The sequence below is a fragment of the Ptychodera flava genome, chromosome 9 (genome assembly GCF_041260155.1).
Source record: "Ptychodera flava strain L36383 chromosome 9, AS_Pfla_20210202, whole genome shotgun sequence".
Taxonomy (NCBI): Eukaryota; Metazoa; Hemichordata; class Enteropneusta; family Ptychoderidae; genus Ptychodera; species Ptychodera flava.
In genome coordinates this window covers 3,157,238-3,176,506 of record NC_091936.1, presented here as the reverse complement: position 1 = coordinate 3,176,506, position 19,269 = coordinate 3,157,238, and the positions used below count along the sequence as shown (strand labels likewise).

Below are 19,269 nucleotides of genomic sequence, written 5' to 3'. Positions count from 1 at the left end.
CATACATTGTGAGATGTAGACAGGAACACAGTTAAAGGCTGGTCACTTTATACCCGGGATCAAGTTTGTAAGAGGAATATGGAGGTGTCATTATTAGCCTTTCGTTTTCCATTAAAAATGAATTTAGACAATCTGATGCCTGGCAAAGGTCTTAAGGTTTGTGTTTATAAAAATGTTCAATATTTCAAATCATAGTTATCACAATGGATGAGTTAAGTTACAGCTCACCAGACCATGTCATTTCATACAAAACTGCAACAGGTCACCATACTTAGTTTGGGGATGTTGACATTATTACTATCATGTGTTCATTCTAATTTATACTTGCATCCCTGTTGGCTGCGTACATGAAAATATTAAGTTTGGCACTTGCAAGACAATATTTGCCACAAGATGGCTCTATGTTTGCATGATTTTAAAATCCCAATGTTTGCATGATTGCTGTTGACTGACACAAAAGATTAAGGAAAGCAAACCATGAGCACTTGTCAAGTTTATTATCTGTGGGTAAAAATGCTATTATCTTGTTTTTGTAAATGAATAGCAATACCTCTGTCAACTGTTGATGCAGATACTAATCTAATGAGCTGTAGGGAAATCATTTATAAGCTAAGATTTACACAATACTTCATACCATGTGCTTACAGCGGAGGTGACTGGAAACTGGACACCCAATTTGCAAATTACCCAGCTGTATTGCTGGCCATATAGTGAATTCACTTGGTAATTAGCGAGCGACTTTGGTAATTTGTCAGGGATATCGTTTTTCATTTCAGTCAGCTGCAGACACTTTGTGCAAGCAGGGCCAGGGGGTATGTTGCCATAAAGCTTATCTGGGTTTGTATAATTCAGTGTAGGGGTGGCTGCTTGTTGTTTCATGGGATTCAAAATGAATAAAGATAATAATAATATATGGAATAATATCATACAGTGGAGCCAAAGTAAACCACTCAATAAAGATATTTCATCAAGCTACATTTGGTCTCATTTACTGCTCTCTGAATTTCAACAAAATCTCCATCATGCATGTTCATGAACTGCAAGTGTTGTGTTATGAATGAGTGGTTTCTTCCAAATAGAACAGCCAATTATTTGATATGACTTTTTGGCGGCAAAACTTCAGAGGGCGACGATCAGTCAAAACAATGTGTCTCGCGCAGACAGTGCGTCTGGGGAAATTGAAAACAACTGCACTGTAGACAGTCTGTCTGGGGAAATTAAAAACAGCTGCACTGATCTTCATATAACTAACAAGACACTGTGATAAGGTCAAAATATGTACAAGAAATTTTGTTTGGTCTGCAGAGGATAAATTACAGTGACACCAGTTTTTCCTTTGATTATGGTATAGGTAGGACAAACAAGTTGTCTGAATAAGACTAGTGCATGGACCAGTGCGTGGTAATGTTATCTCAATCTTCACCACAGAGTGCCAATCATAAACTCTCATTTATAACCCTTTGAAGAGCTGGTTTTTCATTTGTACAAACAGAATTTCTGACTGTATCAAGTTGGCTTAATCAACAGTAAAGTGGCCTCCAAAGTTGCAGTGACTCCATTTATGTATTAGCCGAAATCATCACTTCTCCTGGACCTCACTTTAATAACTAGTTTTGGTTGTTTGGGGTAAACTAAAACCACAAATGAGGCCAGACAAAGAGTCTCCATATGACTATACCCCATGGGGCCCCACTCAGAAGGGAACCAGCTGCACTATTTGGACGAAACCACTCATTTACAACACGTGAAATCGACACAAACAAAAGAATTTTATTGAAATTCAGAGAGTAGTAAATGAGACCACAAGTGTAGATTGGAAAATTATCTTTATTTTAGTTGTGTAGTGTATTATATCCCCATTATATCAACACAAATATCATAATTATCTTTATTCATTTTGAATCCCATGAAGCAACAAGCAGCCACCCCTATACTGAATTATACAAACCCAGATAAGCTTTGTGGCAACATACCCCCTGCTTGCACAAAGTGTCTGCAGCTGACTGAAATGTAAAACGATATCGCTGACAAGTTACCAAAGTCGCTCGCTAATTACCAAGTGAATTCACTATATGGCCAGCAATACAGCTGGGTAATTTGCAAATTAGGTGTCCCATTTCCAGTCGCCTCCGCTGTAACACATTATGTCAATGGAAACTGTTTTGGCTGATTTCATCACTACATTTGACGCTACACACTGTAAAGATATCCATTTCATGTCTGATGTACTATTTGAGAGGCATGGGTTATATATACTATTCAAAATGAACTTAAGTGGAAATACAATATTGCTGGCAAGGTTTGTGACAACAGATTATATATATTTAAGGTGTAAAGTCTTCATGTGGGAAAAAGTGACAAATACTTTGGGATAATTGCTGCAGAGATTTTCTATGTACGATAATTCTCTTTGTCTCACAATTGACAAGACAGAATGAATACCAATGTATTGGAATGTCTATTTCTTGACTTTGCTGTAGTCTTCTGTGAACAATGGTGAAGATACCAAAAACTGGTGTACCATAGTAGACGGGTTCTCATGATCTTCTGGGTTCAAGTTTGTGTGACAGTTGGGTTAGAGTTCTTTGGTTGTCAATGACGCTGAGATTTCTGTCAAGAGAACATGGTACATTTATGACAATCATGACCCTGGTAAGACTGTCATTTCAATGAAGTAAAAGGCAGATTGATTTTGTCAGAGCTGTTTTCTTGGATGGAATAATACATGATTGACTTCTGATAATGATAGAATAATACATGATTGACTTATGATAATGATAGAATAATACATGATTGACTTATGATAATGATAGAATAATACATGATTGACTTATGATAATGATAGAATAATACATGGTTGACTTATGATAATGGTAGAATAATACATGATTGACTTATGATAATGGTAGAATAATACATGATTGACTTATGATAATCAGGAAGAGGATCAAATGATTAGATTTTGTTCACATCATCATTTATGGCAACTTCAAGAAAACTGCTTTCTAAACCTAGTATCGAGTACAACCCTTTTCACTTCAAACCCTTGATGAAAAGACTGTAGGCTACTCGGATAGGAATAGAGTTAGATGCAATTAAAGAATAATTTACAAATGCCATGAAAGAAGTTGTATTTCAGAGGTTGAATTAAAATGCTGCCTTACAGACACACATAGTTATTTAAAGACGCCCATTGGTTATAAATACCAGATTACATGAAAGGACGCTCATTATGCGAAGAGACACCGTGCGAGTAACTTGAACTGAGAGCTCCACAGATTGCGGTTTTTGGCGTGATTTTTTATGAAAATTTTTGAAATGGAATGCTCTACAGCAGGGTAAATACCTGATCAATACATAACGACTCCATATTTTTTAAACCGATTTTAAACAGACAACAAAAGTCATGCAAAATGGCATATCAATTTTCTTCTTTTGACGATTACGTCATTGGCCTGCATCAGATGCTGTTTTCGGGCCAAAAATCGCTCATCACGCCAAGCATGTGTCCGGTCAAGGATATCCCAATACTTCCGACAGAGTCGGAGTCAGATAGACGCGTTGTCATTGCCAAACTAATGATGCTAAACTCAGAATGACAAATCAAGAAATGTTCAATACCCTGGCACAGAGGTGTGAAGCGGTACGGTATCCGTGTATAGTTTTAAATGGAGTGTCGTTTGTTCCTCCTTGAGGCTACTAATAGACCAAATGTTTATTTGACTATGGAGCTAAAAAAGTATGATTTGACTTCCTCTGTTTCGTTCCGCCGTCACTTCGAGCGTACGTATCCACGTGAGCAAGTGCCATCGTATCGATAACCGACGCGATGCAGTTCCGCTGCATATCGATCAAAGTTCATTCCGTCTGAAAGATTTACGAGATTTCCTGTCAGAGTTTTCGAAATGCATCTGATTTTTGTACTTTTTTGGTTCCAATGCAAACGAAGTCTCGCAACACAAATTGGCAAATAATGTAATACACGATGATCTGGACTTGTTTTCTGACTTCCGACCGCCATCTTGGCCTCATAAAAGTTTTACGTTGGCTGGTTGAGTATGTTGGGATCATGGTTCAATCTTCAGAAAATACTCATTTTATATTATTTCTACACCGATGTTTCCAAATTTAATAAAACATTAGTTCTAAGAATATGAGAGATTCGAACGATGCAGATCGTGCTTTTTTGCGTACCAGTACATGTATATTGACTTGTAATTTTGTGGATCGAGGCATAGACAGTAGTGGGTGAAGATGGTCGAGGGCACTGTCCGCATCCGGCGCCAAGCAACACTCTGCTGGAATCGGTGAAATCTGTAACTCGAACGCACCAAGTATGGTGAAAACACCTCATGCCAAAATGTTCGCACTCCGACATGCTCACCGACGTTCAATGTGAATTTATGCTTGTAAATCTACCAATATTGCGGCGTTTGACGCAAAACAATGAAAACGATACTATGTTGACAGGGTGGAGTACCCACTAATGCGCGAACCTGGGATTGAGAACGGTGGCTTTAAGGTGCCGACATTTGCAATTATTCACTAGAAAACTCTCTTAAGTTTTCATAGGCATTACTTTGAAAACCTGTTCTGACACGCTACATGGTACAAACTGAGACTTACCGAACATAGGCCCTCACTTCTTGGACATTTTTGACGGCTGGAGGAGGTTCAACACGGAATGCTTCACTACGACAATATTTGATGGTCCGGATGGTTGATGCGATCATGTGCTGAAAATATAAATAAACATGGAAATTTAAAAGTCATGTTGTCCATTGTATTATCAGGGTTAATGAACTTCTAATTAATTGAGGTATGCGCAACATTCACACTGACACATTTCATTATATACTTTATGATTACCAGGCTTATTGAAGGCTGGAGAACAAGTCACAGAAACAGAACCCATAATAATGACTGAAAATTAATAAGCTAAAAAGTAAAGTTCACAAACAGAATTTTTTTCATTAAAAACTTGTGTACATGTTGAGGCAGTATGATATTTACCATTTTCTCAAAGTTAACAAGTCCGTCAAAGTAGGTCTTATTGCCTTCATGTGTGAAAGTCATGTCTTTCATCAAGAGAGGCATGAATGGAATGATGGGTGGCTGCATCTTGGCAACAGCTAAACGATAAACACGGTGATTTCGTGATGGATCCAAAGTTGTTTCAAACTCTGCAAACATTCTCTTGAATTTGTTTGGTAATTTCTGAAAGAAGAAACACCAAAAAGAATTTCAAAATAGAGTCATTCTTTCATAATGATCTTAAAAACTACAATTTTAGTAAAAACTTTGTAAAAAATTTGTGTTGAAAAGTTTTGCAATATGCTCATAGCTCATATGCTCATGATGTTATGACAAATGTTACCATACATTCTATAATATCATAAAATAATCCTATTATTGACGATATTAATCATAAACAGTTTTCAGAAACTTCATTCACATTACAGCAAAAGTATGCAGTTTTTATATGAAAAAACATACACACGTCACTAATTTTCTTCCTCAATGAAACACTTCTGTTTTTATGTTGTATACTTGTGAGGGAAAGAATAGAGTATTGCTTAAATATCTGACATAAACCTACCTCCCATGTTTGTGAAAGTCGGCTAACTGCAATATTGCTGAGACCCATAACAATGGCAAAGAAGGAATTCATGTTCTTATATTCTTTACAGCTGAAAAAAGGCAACAAAAACTGTTTTATCAGATCAGCCAATACAATATGATGTATAAGTCTACAGTTGGTGTGGGACATACATGTTTATTGAAAGGGCAGGGCCGAATATCACATGAGAGCATTTCTACATATCTGATGGAAAGTGTATACTGATATTGTATTCCTCTATGGGTCATCACACTGTATTGCGCAAGTCTATGAACATTTAATACTTTGAAAAATGAGACATGAGGCAAGACATGAGGTATAAAACTAAGGGGTTGGGTGAACTACACAAGCGGGTACCTTGTAACAAACATTCTACATGCTTGAATTGTATCATTATGTAGGACATGTGATAGCAGGGTATAGCCTGCCACTTGCAGTGACTTATGTAGATGGTATCCCCATGACTGGAGTCCCACCAAGATTTGACTCACAGTGCCATGAGAGAAGATATCATGGTAATGAGAGTTCAGTGAGTGTGTGCTGTCATGACAACTCCTTGCTGCTGTGTAACTGTGGCAAAATCAGCACGGCAAATTTATTGTGTTGGAAGAAGACACAAATGAGAGATGGGGAGAGATGGATGGGGAGTGAGTGAGAAAGGTTAACTGCCAAAGTGGGAATGAGGAGGTCAGGATTGGAAGGAGTGATACATATTGGCTATTCTAAATGCCAAAGTCGGAAAAAGTGAAGCAAATGAACTATGGAGGAAAGCACAGAGGTACACAAACTTTGGATGCCATAGGTAGACAAGACAGGGAGTGAAAGTCTGAGGTTGATGAACAAAGGCCAGGGCAAAGTGTAAGGAAAAACAAGGCAAACAGAGGATGATCTCATTTTTATGTATTAACACAGATTATAAATTGAGATTTTCATATCATGATATACTAAATGTGACCACACAGCAATGATGATGAATGGTTGAGAACACAAAGGCTGAGGTAACACAGTATACTTACTACGCTGCTATCTTGATGAATTTACGTAGGAGTTGTACCCTCTTGCCAAGATTGTTGGTAAGGCACATTTCAGTAACTACCCAGAACTGAACTTCATTGAATCTACGGAGTAACATCTCCAGATTACATGTGATCTTACCAAATTTATGCCGACCAAAGGTATGGTAGATTAACTCATACTAAAAAAAAGAGATAAAATATCAGCTATCAGCTATAAACGATAATCAATTCACCACAATTATCAGAGCTGAAAGGAAAAATTCTATGATGAAAACTATGTACAGATTTATGATAAGAGTTTGTTTTTGGTGCTCACCTCATGTACACAATATAGCAACTCCCAGTCATAGTGTGTCATCTGATATGCCACTTCCTTAGTACTCATCAACTCAAACACCATACTTGTACCCATGCTAGGACCCTCTTGTTCAGGCAGGGGAGTCTGCAACATAATAAAACCACAAGTTAACAAGACCATTTTACTAAACTTTCACCATATTCAAGTAATATAATATGACTGTGAGTTATTGCTGATGGATTTGAGAAACTTACTTTTATTTTGTCATTGATTGAACACACAATACAAAAAAAAAGATTTAATAGTATCATCTCGTCTTCTTCTAAATAGATGAAAGATCATTATTTTGAATTTATTTGTTCGACATACACCAGTTTTTTCAATAAAAAATTTAGGTATATTATTATTATTGTATCTGTGAACACATTTCTCTCTCATTCTGGTCACGATTTTCAAAGACTGAACAAAATAAATTACATGTAGATGGTTTCAATGAAACATTTGCACAGACTGATCTAGTAACTTACCAGAGCATCAAGATGTTCTCTACTTGCAATGAATAAACGTCCATTTAAACTCAGGGTTGATGTCACTCCAACTTCACTCTCTTTAATAACTACTCGTTCTATGATTCAAGAAAAGTAATTCCATCAACTTTATTTGGAAACTTTCTTATCTTTCCAATTCATTTAATATGCATAAATATTTACAGAGATAAGTATGAAATGAATTTTTCTGCAAAACATGATAGTTATATCATGACATTTAGTTAGTATTACAAACCACAGCACATGAAAGAAAGATGCTTAGATGGCCAATGAAGTTAAGCGTAGACAAATGATTACATTTTAAAAATTTTTTGATGGCCCTCTTCTAAACTGTAAAACTGACATACACTCATTGGCACAAAGATTAACAATTACTGATTAAACATATGTTCATTAAAGCTCCATTAGCTGTATCTTTCGGCTACTTTTTCAGAAGTTTTATTTCGTGGTTTCCCTACACTTTCTGCATTGAATCCCTAAACTGTAATTTAAAGGGGAAGTTCACCAAGGATGATTTATACATATGTGCTAGCTTTGTGGCCACTTACCCCAGAAAAGCTATTTTTGCCATTTATAACTTGCACGATTTTTACAAAAACCGATAGAAATAGTACAGGAAGTTGCCCATGTAATTTGCATCATGGGAAAAAGCGCCAAGCTTGGAGCTTGCATAATGTGATATGGAAGGCACTATTTTCCCATGGGTATCGCATTGTCCACTCACCCAGGCTCAAACCAGGCTGTGCGTATTAACATAACTTTTGTTTATACTGAGTATCCTTGCATAAACTGTGAATCACTTATAATAAACTGTCCACTGTCAGATTTTGTGTAGCTGTTTACTACTGTACTACTGTGAGTGGACAATGTGGGGGCCATACCCATCTGAAGATGGTCCCTTCCATATCACATGATGCAAGCTCCAAGCTTGGAGCTTTTTTCCCATGATTCAAATTACATGGGCAACTTCCTGTACTATTTTTATCATTTTCGTAGAAAATCAGGCGAGTTATAAATGGTGAAAATTGCTTTTCTGGGGTAAATGACGACAGAGCTACCACATATGTAAAAATCATCCTTGGTGAACTTCCCCTTTAAACAAGTATTTAGCATATCAACACAACCTATATGAGTATAATCTACATTGTTATTGTTGAAAATTGTATTCAAGTCCGGACTAGAATTCATTTGTAAACAATAAACAATGATCACTACACACATAAAAGCTGTGTTGACAAAAAGAATACTAAAACTTTCAGCATGACAAACGGATTAGGGTCAGACACGGTAGTTGATATACAGAAGCAGAATACTGAATCAGAAAAACTTGCCACAAGTTACAGCTTATGTCTCTTTAAATTCTCTTAGCTATGTTAAATCTCAATTATACATTTTTAAATATCTTCCTGACCACCAAACATCTTGCTTGGTTAAATAACAGTATGCTTCTGAACATCTTGCCTAGAGCACGTTTTCTTGGTCAAATCTCAATCATGTGCTTCTTAATATCTTGCCCGGTGGACACCTCTGCTTGGTACTAAATGTGATTCTAAACATCTTGTCTAGTGCAAACCTCTGCTTGGTAAATCTAACTGTGATTCTAAACTTCCTGCCTAGTACACACCTCTGCTTTGTAAAACTAAATGTGATTCAAAACTTCCTGCCCAGTACACACCTCTGCTTGGTAAATCTAAATGTGATTCTAAACTTCCTGCCCAGTACACACCTCTGCTTGGTAAATCTTAATGTGATTCTAAACTTCCTGCCCAGTACACACTTCTGCTTGGTAAATCTAAATGTGATTCTAAACTTCCTGCCTAGTACACATCTCTGCTTGGTAAATCTAAATGTGATTCTAAACTTCCTGCCCAGTACACATTTCTGCTTGGTAAATCTAAATGTGATTCTAAACTTCCTGCCCAGTACACACCTCTGCTTGGTAAATCTAAATGTGATTCTAAACTTCCTGCCTAGTACACACCTCTGCTTGGTAAATCTAAATGTGATTCTAAACTTCCTGCCCAGTACACACTTCTGCTTGGTAAATCTAAATTTGATTCTAAACTTCCTGCCCGTACAAACCTCTGCTGGGTAAATCTGAATGTGATTCTAAACTTCCTGCCCGTACACACCTCTGCTTGGTAAATCTAAATGTGATTCTAAACTTCCTGCCTAGTACACACCTCTGCTTGGTAAATCTAAATATGATTCTAAACTTCCTGCCCAGTACACACCTCTGCTTGGTAAATCTAAATGTGATTCTAAACTTCCTGCCCAGTACACACCTCTGCTTGGTAAATCTTAATGTGATTCTAAACTTCCTGCGCAGTACAAAACATCTGCTTTGTAAGTCTAAATGTGATTCTAAACTTCCTACACAGTACACACCTCTGCTTGGTAAATCTTAATGTAATTCTAAACTTCCTGCCCAGTACACACCTCTGCTTGGTAAATCTAAATGTGATTCTAACCTTCCTGCCCAGTACACACCTCTGCTTGGTAAATCTAAATGTTATTCTAAACTTCCTGCCCAGTACACACCTCTGCTTGGTAAATCTAAATGTGATTCTAAACTTCCTGCCTGGTACACACCTCTGTTTGGTAAATCTAAATGTAATTCTAAACTTCCTGCCTAGTACACACCTCTGCTTGGTAAATCTAAATGTTATTCTAAACTTCCTGCCCAGTACACACCTCTGCTTGGTAAATCTAAATGTGATTCTAAACTTCCTGCCCAGTACACACCTCTGCTTGGTAAATCTAAATGTGATTCTAAACTTCCTGCCTGTACACACCTCTGCTTGGTAAATCTAAATGTGATTCTAAACTTCCTGCCCAGTACACACCTCTGCTTGGTAAATCTAAATGTAATCTAAACTTCCTGCCCAGTACACACCTCTGCTTGGTAAATCTAAATGTGATTCTAAACTTCCTGCCTGGTACACACCTCTGCTTGGTAAATCTAAATATGTTTCTTAACTTCTGCTCAGTACACACTCTGCTTGGTAAATCTTAATGTGATTCTAAACTTCCTGCCTGGTACACACCTCTGCTTGGTAAATCTAAATGTGATTCTAAACTTCCTGCCTGGTACACACCTCTGCTTGGTAAATCTAAATATGTTTCTTAACTTCCTGCTCAGTACACACCTCTGCTTGGTAAATCTTAATGTGATTCTAAACTTCCTGCCTGGTACCACACCTCTGCTTGGTAAATCTAAATGTGATTCTAAACTTCCTGCCTGGTACACATCTCTGCTTGGTAAATCTAAATGTGATTCTAAACTTCTGCCCAGTACACACCTCTGCTTGGTAAATCTAAATGTGATTCTAAACTTGCTGCCCAGCACACACCTCTGCTTGGTAAATCTAAATGTGATTCTAAACTTCCTGCCCAGTACACACCTCTGCTTGGTAAATCTAAATGTGATTCTAAACTTCCTGCCCAGTACACACCTCTGCTTGGTAAATCTAAATGTGCTTCTAAATTCCTGCCCAGTACACACCTCTGCTTGGTAAATCTAAATGTGATTCTAAACTTCCTGCCAGTACACACCTCTGCTTGGTAAATCTAAATGTGATTCTAAACTTCCTGCCCAGTACACACCTCTGCTTGGTAAATCTTAATGTGATTCTAAACTTCCTGCCCAGTACACACCTCTGCTTGGTAAATCTAAATGTGATTCTAAACTTCCTGCCCAGTACACACCTCTGCTTGGTAAATCTAAATGTGATTCTAAACTTCCTGCCCAGTACACACCTCTGCTTGGTAAATCTTAATGTGATTCTAAACTTCCTGCCCAGTACACACCTCTGCTTGGTAAATCTAAATGTGATTCTAAACTTCCTGCCCAGTACACACCTCTGCTTGGTAAATCTAAATGTGATTCTAAACTTCCTGCCCGGTACACACCTCTGCTTGGTAAATCTAAATGTGATTCTAAACTTCCTGCCTGGTACACACCTCTGCTTGGTAAATCTAAATGTGATTCTAAACTTCCTGCCTGGTACACACCTCTGCTTGGTAAATCTAAATGTGATTCTAAACTTCCTGCCAGTACACACCTCTGCTTGGTAAATCTAAATGTGATTCTAAACTTCCTGCCCAGTACACACCTCTGCTTGGTAAATCTAAATGTGATTCTAAACTTCCTGCCCAGTACACACCTCTGCTTGGTAAATCTAAATGTGATTCTAAACTTCCTGCCCAGTACACACCTCTGCTTGGTAAATCTAAATGTGATTCTAACTTCCTGCCCAGTACACACCTCTGCTTGGTAAATCTAAATGTGATTCTAAACTTCCTGCCCAGTACACACCTCTGTTTGGTAAATCTAAATGTGATTCTAAACTTCCGGCCAGTACACACCTCTGCTTGTAAATCTAAATGTAATTCTAAACTTCCTGCCCAGTACACACCTCTGCTTTGTTAATTTTAAATGTGATTCTAAACTTCCTGCCCAGTACACACCTCTGCTTGGTAAATCTAAATGTGATTCTAAACTTCCTGCCCAGTACACACCTCTGCTTGGTAAATCTAAATGTGATTTAAACTTCCTGCCCAGTACACACCTCTGCTTGGTAAATCTAAATGTAATTCAAACTTCCTGCCCAGTACACACTCTGCTTGGTAAATCTAAATGTAATTCTAAACTTCCTGCCAGTACACACCTCTGTTTGGTAAATCTAAATGTAATTCTAAACTTCCTGCCAAGTACACACCTCTGTTTGGTAAATCTAAATGTGATTCTAAACTTCCTGCCCAGTACACACCTCTGCTTGGTAAATCTAAATGTGATTCTAAACTTCCTGCCAGTACACACCTCTGCTTGGTAAATCTAAATGTGATTCTAAACTTCCTGCCAGTACACACCTCTGCTTGGTAAATCTAAATGTGATTCTAAACTTCCTGCCTAGTACACACCTCTGCTTGGTAAATCTAAATGTGATTCTAAACTTCCTGCCCAGTACAACACTCTGCTTGTAAATCTAAATGTGATTCTAAACTTCCTGCCAAGTACACACCTCTGCTTGGTAAATCTAATGTAATTCTAAACTTCCTGCCCAGTACACACCTCTGCTTGGTAAACTTAAATGTAATTCTAAACTTCCTGCCCAGTACACACCTCTGCTTGGTAAATCTAAATGTGATTCTAAACTTCCTGCCGAGTACACACCTCTGCTTGGTAAATCTAAATGTAATTCTAAACTTCCTGCCCAGTACCACCTCTGCTTGGTAAATCTAAATGTGATTCTAAACTTCCTGCCCGTACACACCTCTGCTGGGTAAATCTAAATGTGATTCTAAACTTCCTGCCCAGTACACACCTCTGCTTGTAAATCTAAATGTGATTCTAAACTTCCTGCCCAGTACACACCTCTGCTACGTAAATCTAAATGTGATTCTAAACTTCCTGCCTAGTACACACCTCTGCTCTGTAAATCTTAATGTGATTCTAAACTTCCTGCCTAGTACACACCTCTGCTTGGTAAATCTAAATGTGATTCTAAACTTCCTGCCTAGTACACACCTCTGCTTGGTAAATCTAAATGTGATTCTAAACTTCCTGCCTAGTACACACCTCTGCTTGGTAAATCTAAATGTGATTCTAAACTTCCTGCCCAGTACACACCTCTGCTTGGTAAATCTAAATGTGATTCTAAACTTCCTGCCTAGTACACACCTCTGCTTGGTAAATCTAAATGTGATTCTAAACTTCCTGCCTGGTACACACCTCTGCTTGGTAAATCTAAATGTGATTCTAAACTTCCTGCCTGTACACACCTCTGCTTGGTAAATCTAAATGTGATTCTAAACTTCCTGCCTGGTACACACCTCTGCTTGGTAAATCTAAATGTGATTCTAAACTTCCTGCCAGTACACACCTCTGCTTGGTAAATCTAAATGTGATTCTAAACTTCCTGCATGGTACACACCTCTGCTTGGTAAATCTAAATGTGATTCTAAACTTCTGCTCAGTACACACCTCTGCTTGGTAAATCTAAATGTGATTCTAAACTTCCTGCCAGTACACACCTCTGCTTGGTAAATCTAAATGTGATTCTAAACTTCCTGCCCAGTACACACCTCTGCTTGGTAAATCTAAATGTGATTCTAAACTTCCTGCCCAGTACACACCTCTGCTTGGTAAATCTAAATGTGATTCTAAACTTCCTGCCCAGTACACACCTCTGCTTGGTAAATCTAAATGTAATTCTAAACTTCCTGCCCAGTACACACCTCTGCTTGGTAAATCTAAATGTGATTCTAAACTTCCTGCCCAGTACACACCTCTGCTTGGTAAATCTAAATGTGATTCTAAACTTCCTGCCCAGTACACACCTCTGCTTGGTAAATCTAAATGTGATTCTAAACTTCCTGCCCAGTACACACCTCTGCTTGGTAAATCTAAATGTGATTCTAAACTTCCTGCCCAGTACACACCTCTGCTTGGTAAATCTAAATGTGATTCTAAACTTCCTGCCCAGTACACACCTCTGCTTGGTAAATCTAAATGTAATTCTAAACTTCCTGCCCAGTACACACCTCTGCTTGGTAAATCTAAATGTGATTCTAAACTTCCTGCCCAGTACACACCTCTGCTTGGTAAATCTAAATGTAATTCTAAACTTCCTGCCCAGTACACACCTCTGTTTGGTAAATCTAAATGTGATTCTAAACTTCCTGCCAAGTACACACCTCTGCTTGGTAAATCTAAATGTGATTCTAAACTTCCTGCCCAGTACACACCTCTGCTTGGTAAATCTAAATGTGATTCTAAACTTCCTGCCCAGTACACACCTCTGCTTGGTAAATCTAAATGTGATTCTAAACTTCCTGCCTAGTACACACCTCTGCTTGGTAAATCTAAATGTGATTCTAAACTTCCTGCCCAGTACACACCTCTGCTTGGTAAATCTAAATGTGATTCTAAACTTCCTGCCAGTACACACCTCTGCTTGTAAATCTAAATGTGATTCTAAACTTCCTGCCAAGTACACACCTCTGCTTGGTAAATCTAAATGTGATTTAAACTTCTGCCCAGTACACACCTCTGCTTGGTAAATCTAAATGTGATTCTAAACTTCCTGCCCAGTACACACCTCTGCTTGGTAAATCTAAATGTAATTCTAAACTTCCTGCCCAGTACACACCTCTGCTTGGTAAATCTAAATGTGATTCTAAACTTCCTGCCAGTACACACCTCTGTTTGGTAAATCTAAATTTGATTCTAAACTTCCTGCCCGTACACACCTCTGCTGGTAAATCTGAATGTGATTCTAAACTTCCTGCCCAGTACACACCTCTGCTTGGTAAATCTAAATGTGATTCTAAACGTCCTGCCCAGTACACACCTCTGCTTGGTAAATCTAAATGTGATTCTAAACTTCCTGCCCAGTACACACCTCTGCTACGTAAATCTAAATGTGATTCTAGACTTCCTGCCTAGTACACACCTCTGCTTGGTAAATCTAAATGTGATTCTAAACTTCCTGCCCAGTACATACCTCTGCTTGGTAAATCTTAATGTGATTCTAAACTTCCTGCCCAGAACACACCTCTGCTTGGTAAATCTAAATGTGATTCTAAACTTCCTGCCTAGTACACACCTCTGCTTGGTAAATCTAAATGTGATTCTAAACTTCCTGCCTGGTACACACCTCTGCTTGGTAAATCTAAATGTGATTCTAAACTTCCTGCCTGGTACACACCTCTGCTTGGTAAATCTAAATGTGATTCTAAACTTCCTGCCCAGTACACACCTCTGCTTGGTAAATCTAAATGTGATTCTAAACTTCCTGCCCAGTACACACCTCTGCTTGGTAAATCTAAATGTGATTCTAAACTTCTGCCCAGTACACACCTCTGCTACGTAAATCTAAATGTGATTCTAAACTTCCTGCCCAGTACACACCTCTGCTTGATAAATCTAAATGTGATTCGAAACTTCCTGCCGAGTACACACCTCTGCTTGGTAAATCTAAATGTAATTCTAAACTTCCTGCCCAGTACACACCTCTGCTTGGTAAACCTAAATGTAATTCTAAACTTCCTGCCCAGTACACACCTCTGTTTGGTAAATCTAAATTTGATTCTAAACTTCCTGCCCGTACACACCTCTGCTGGGTAAATCTAAATGTGATTCTAAACTTCCTGCCTAGTACACACCTCTGCTTGGTAAATCTAAATGTAATTCTAAACTTCCTGCCTGGTACACACCTCTGCTTGGTAAATCTAAATGTGATTCTAAACTTCCTGCCTGGTACACACCTCTGCTTGGTAAATCTGAATGTGATTCTAAACTTCCTGCCCAGTACACACCTCTGCTTGGTAAATCTAAATGTGATTCTAAACTTCCTGCATAGTACACACCTCTGCTTGGTAAATCTAAATGTGATTCTAAACTTCCTGCCTGGTACACACCTCTGCTTGGTAAATCTAAATGTGATTCTAAACTTCCTGCTCAGTACACACCTCTGCTTGGTAAATCTAAATGTGATTCTAAACTTCCTGCCCAGTACACCTCTGCTTGGTAAATCTAAATGTGATTCTAGACTTCCTGCCCAGCAACACCTCTGCTTGGTAAATCTAACAGTGATTCTAAACTTCCTGCCCAGTACACACCTCTGTTTGGTAAATCTAAATGTGATTCTAAACTTCCAGCCCAGTACACACCTCTGCTTGGTAAATCTAAATGTAATTCTAAACTTCCTGCCCAGTACACACCTCTGTTTGGTAAATCTTAATGTGATTCTAAACTTCCTGCCCAGTACACACCTCTGCTTGGTAAATCTAAATGTAATTCTAAACTTCCTGGCCAGTACACACCTCTGCTTTGTAAATCTAAATGTGATTCTAAACTTCCTGCCCAGTACACACCTCTGCTTGGTAAATCTAAATGTGATTCTAAACTTCCTGCCCAGTACACACCTCTGCTTGGTAAATCTAAATGTAATTTCAAACTTCCTGCCCAGTACACACCTCTGCTTGGTAAATCTAAATGTGATTGGAAACTTCCTGCCAAGTACACACCTCTGCTTGGTAAATCTAAATGTAATTCTAAACTTCCTGCCCAGTACACACCTCTGTTTGGTAAATCTAAATGTAATTCTAAACTTCCTGCCAAGTACACACCTCTGTTTGGTAAATCTAAATGTGATTCTAAACTTCCTGCCCGTACACACCTCTGCTGGGTAAATCTGAATGTGATTCTAAACTTCCTGCCCAGTACACACCTCTGCTTGGTAAATCTAAATGTGATTCTAAACTTCCTGCCTAGTACACACCTCTGCTTGGTAAATCTAAATGTGATTCTAAACTTCCTGCCCAGTACACACCTCTGCTTGGTAAATCTAAATGTGATTCTAAACTTCCTGCCCAGTACACACCTCTGCTTGATAAATCTAAATGTGATTCGAAACTTCCTGCCAAGTACACACCTCTGCTTGGTAAATCTAAATGTGATTCTAAACTTCCTGCCCAGTACACACCTCTGCTTGGTAAATCTAAATGTGATTTGAAACTTCCTGCCGAGTACACACCTCTGCTTGGTAAATCTAAATGTAATTCTAAACTTCCTGCCCAGTACACACCTCTGCTTGGTAAACCTAAATGTAATTCTAAACTTCCTGCCCAGTACACACCTCTGTTTGGTAAATCTAAATTTGATTCTAAACTTCCTGCCCGTACACACCTCTGCTGGGTAAATCTGAATGTGATTCTAAACTTCCTGCCCAGTACACACCTCTGCTTGGTAAATCTAAATGTGATTCTAAACGTCCTGCCCAGTACACACCTCTGCTTGGTAAATCTAAATGTGATTCTAAACTTCCTGCCCAGTACACACCTCTGCTACGTAAATCTAAATGTGATTCTAAACTTCCTGCCTAGTACACACCTCTGCTTGGTAAATCTAAATGTGATTCTAAACTTCCTGCCCAGTACATACCTCTGCTTGGTAAATCTTAATATGATTCTAAACTTCCTGCCCAGAACACACCTCTGCTTGGTAAATCTAAATGTGATTCTAAACTTCCTGCCTAGTACACACCTCTGCTTGGTAAATCTAAATGTAATTCTAAACTTCCTGCCTGGTACACACCTCTGCTTGGTAAATCTAAATGTGATTCTAAACTTCCTGCCTGGTACACACCTCTGCTTGGTAAATCTAAATGTGATTCTAAACTTCCTGCCAAGTACACACCTCTGCTTGGTAAATCTAAATGTGATTCTAAACTTCCTGCCCAGTACACACCTCTGCTTGGTAAATCTAAATGTGATTCTAAACTTCCTGCCCAGTACACACCTCTGCTACGTAAATCTAAATGTGATTCTAAACTTCCTGCCCAGTACACACCTCTGCTTGATAAATCTAAATGTGATTCGAAACTTCCTGCCGAGTACACACCTCTGCTTGGTAAATCTAAATGTAATTCTAAACTTCCTGCCCAGTACACACCTCTGCTTGGTAAACCTAAATGTAATTCTAAACTTCCTGCCCAGTACACACCTCTGTTTGGTAAATCTAAATTTGATTCTAAACTTCCTGCCCGTACACACCTCTGCTGGGTAAATCTGAATGTGATTCTAAACTTCCTGCCCAGTACACACCTCTGCTTGGAAATCTAAATGTGATTCTAAACTTCCTGCCTAATACCACCTCTGCTTGGTAAATCTAAATGTGATTCTAAACTTCCTGCCCAGTACACACCTCTGCTACGTAAATCTAAATGTGATTCTAAACTTCCTGCCCAGTACACACCTCTGCTACGTAAATCTAAATGTGATTCTAAACTTCCTGCCCAGTACATACCTCTGCTTGGTAAATCTTAATGTGATTCTAAACTTCCTGCCCAGTACACACCTCTGCTTGGTAAATCTAAATGTGATTCTAAACTTCCTGCCTAGTTCACACCTCTGCTTGGTAAATCTTAATGTGATTCTAAACTTCCTGCGCAGTACAAACCTCTGCTTTGTAAATCTAAATGTGATTCTAAACTTCTACACAGTACACACCTCTGCTTGGTAAATCTTAATGTAATTCTAAACTTCCTGCCCAGTACACACCTCTGCTTGGTAAATCTAAATGTGATTCTAACCTTCGTGCCCAGTACACACCTCTGCTTGGTAAATCTAAATGTTATTCTAAACTTCCTGCCCAGTACACACCTCTGCTTGGTAAATCTAAATGTGATTCTAAACTTCCTGCCTGGTTCACACCTCTGCTTGGTAAATCTAAATGTGATTCTAAACTTCCTGCCTAGTACATACCTCTGCTTGGTAAATCTTAATGTGATTCTAAAACTTCCTGCCCAGAACACACCTCTGCTTGGTAAATCTAAAGTGATTCTAAACTTCCTGCCTAGTACACACCTCTGCTTGGTAAATCTAAATGTAATTCTAAACTTCCTGCCTGGTACACACCTCTGCTTGGTAAATCTAAATGTGATTCTAAACTTCCTGCCTGGTACACACCTCTGCTTGGTAAATCTGAATGTGATTCTAAACTTCCTGCCCAGTACACACCTCTGCTTGGTAAATCTAAATGTGATTCTAAACTTCCTGCATAGTACACACCTCTGCTTGGTAAATCTAAATGTGATTCTAAACTTCCTGCCTGGTACACACCTCTGCTTGGTAAATCTAAATGTGATTCTAAACTTCCTGCCCAGTACACACCTCTGCTTGGTAAATCTAAATGTGATTCTAAACTTCCTGCCCAGTACACACCTCTGCTAGGTAAATCTAAATGTGATTCTAGACTTCCTGCCCAGCACACACCTCTGC

At 38.6% G+C, this 19,269-nt stretch overlaps 1 protein-coding gene across 4 annotated transcripts in view; it reads right to left on the bottom strand.

The window, feature by feature from the left end:
* Positions 1-2,133: 2,133 nt before the first annotated feature.
* Positions 2,134-19,269, bottom strand: part of LOC139139762 (rap guanine nucleotide exchange factor 4-like) — a 93,208-nt gene continuing 76,072 nt past the window's right edge. For all 4 annotated transcript variants that reach the window (XM_070708665.1, XM_070708661.1, XM_070708664.1 and 1 more), the window contains 7 exons: positions 7,462-7,559; positions 6,953-7,078; positions 6,637-6,815; positions 5,600-5,690; positions 5,014-5,217; positions 4,627-4,736; positions 2,134-2,610 (listed from right to left, as the gene is read on the bottom strand). In XM_070708665.1, coding sequence (XP_070564766.1) covers positions 2,538-2,610; positions 4,627-4,736; positions 5,014-5,217; positions 5,600-5,690; positions 6,637-6,815; positions 6,953-7,078; positions 7,462-7,559 — 881 coding nt within the window. In that variant the 3' untranslated portion in view covers positions 2,134-2,537. The remainder of the gene's footprint in view (positions 2,611-4,626; positions 4,737-5,013; positions 5,218-5,599; positions 5,691-6,636; positions 6,816-6,952; positions 7,079-7,461; positions 7,560-19,269) is intronic.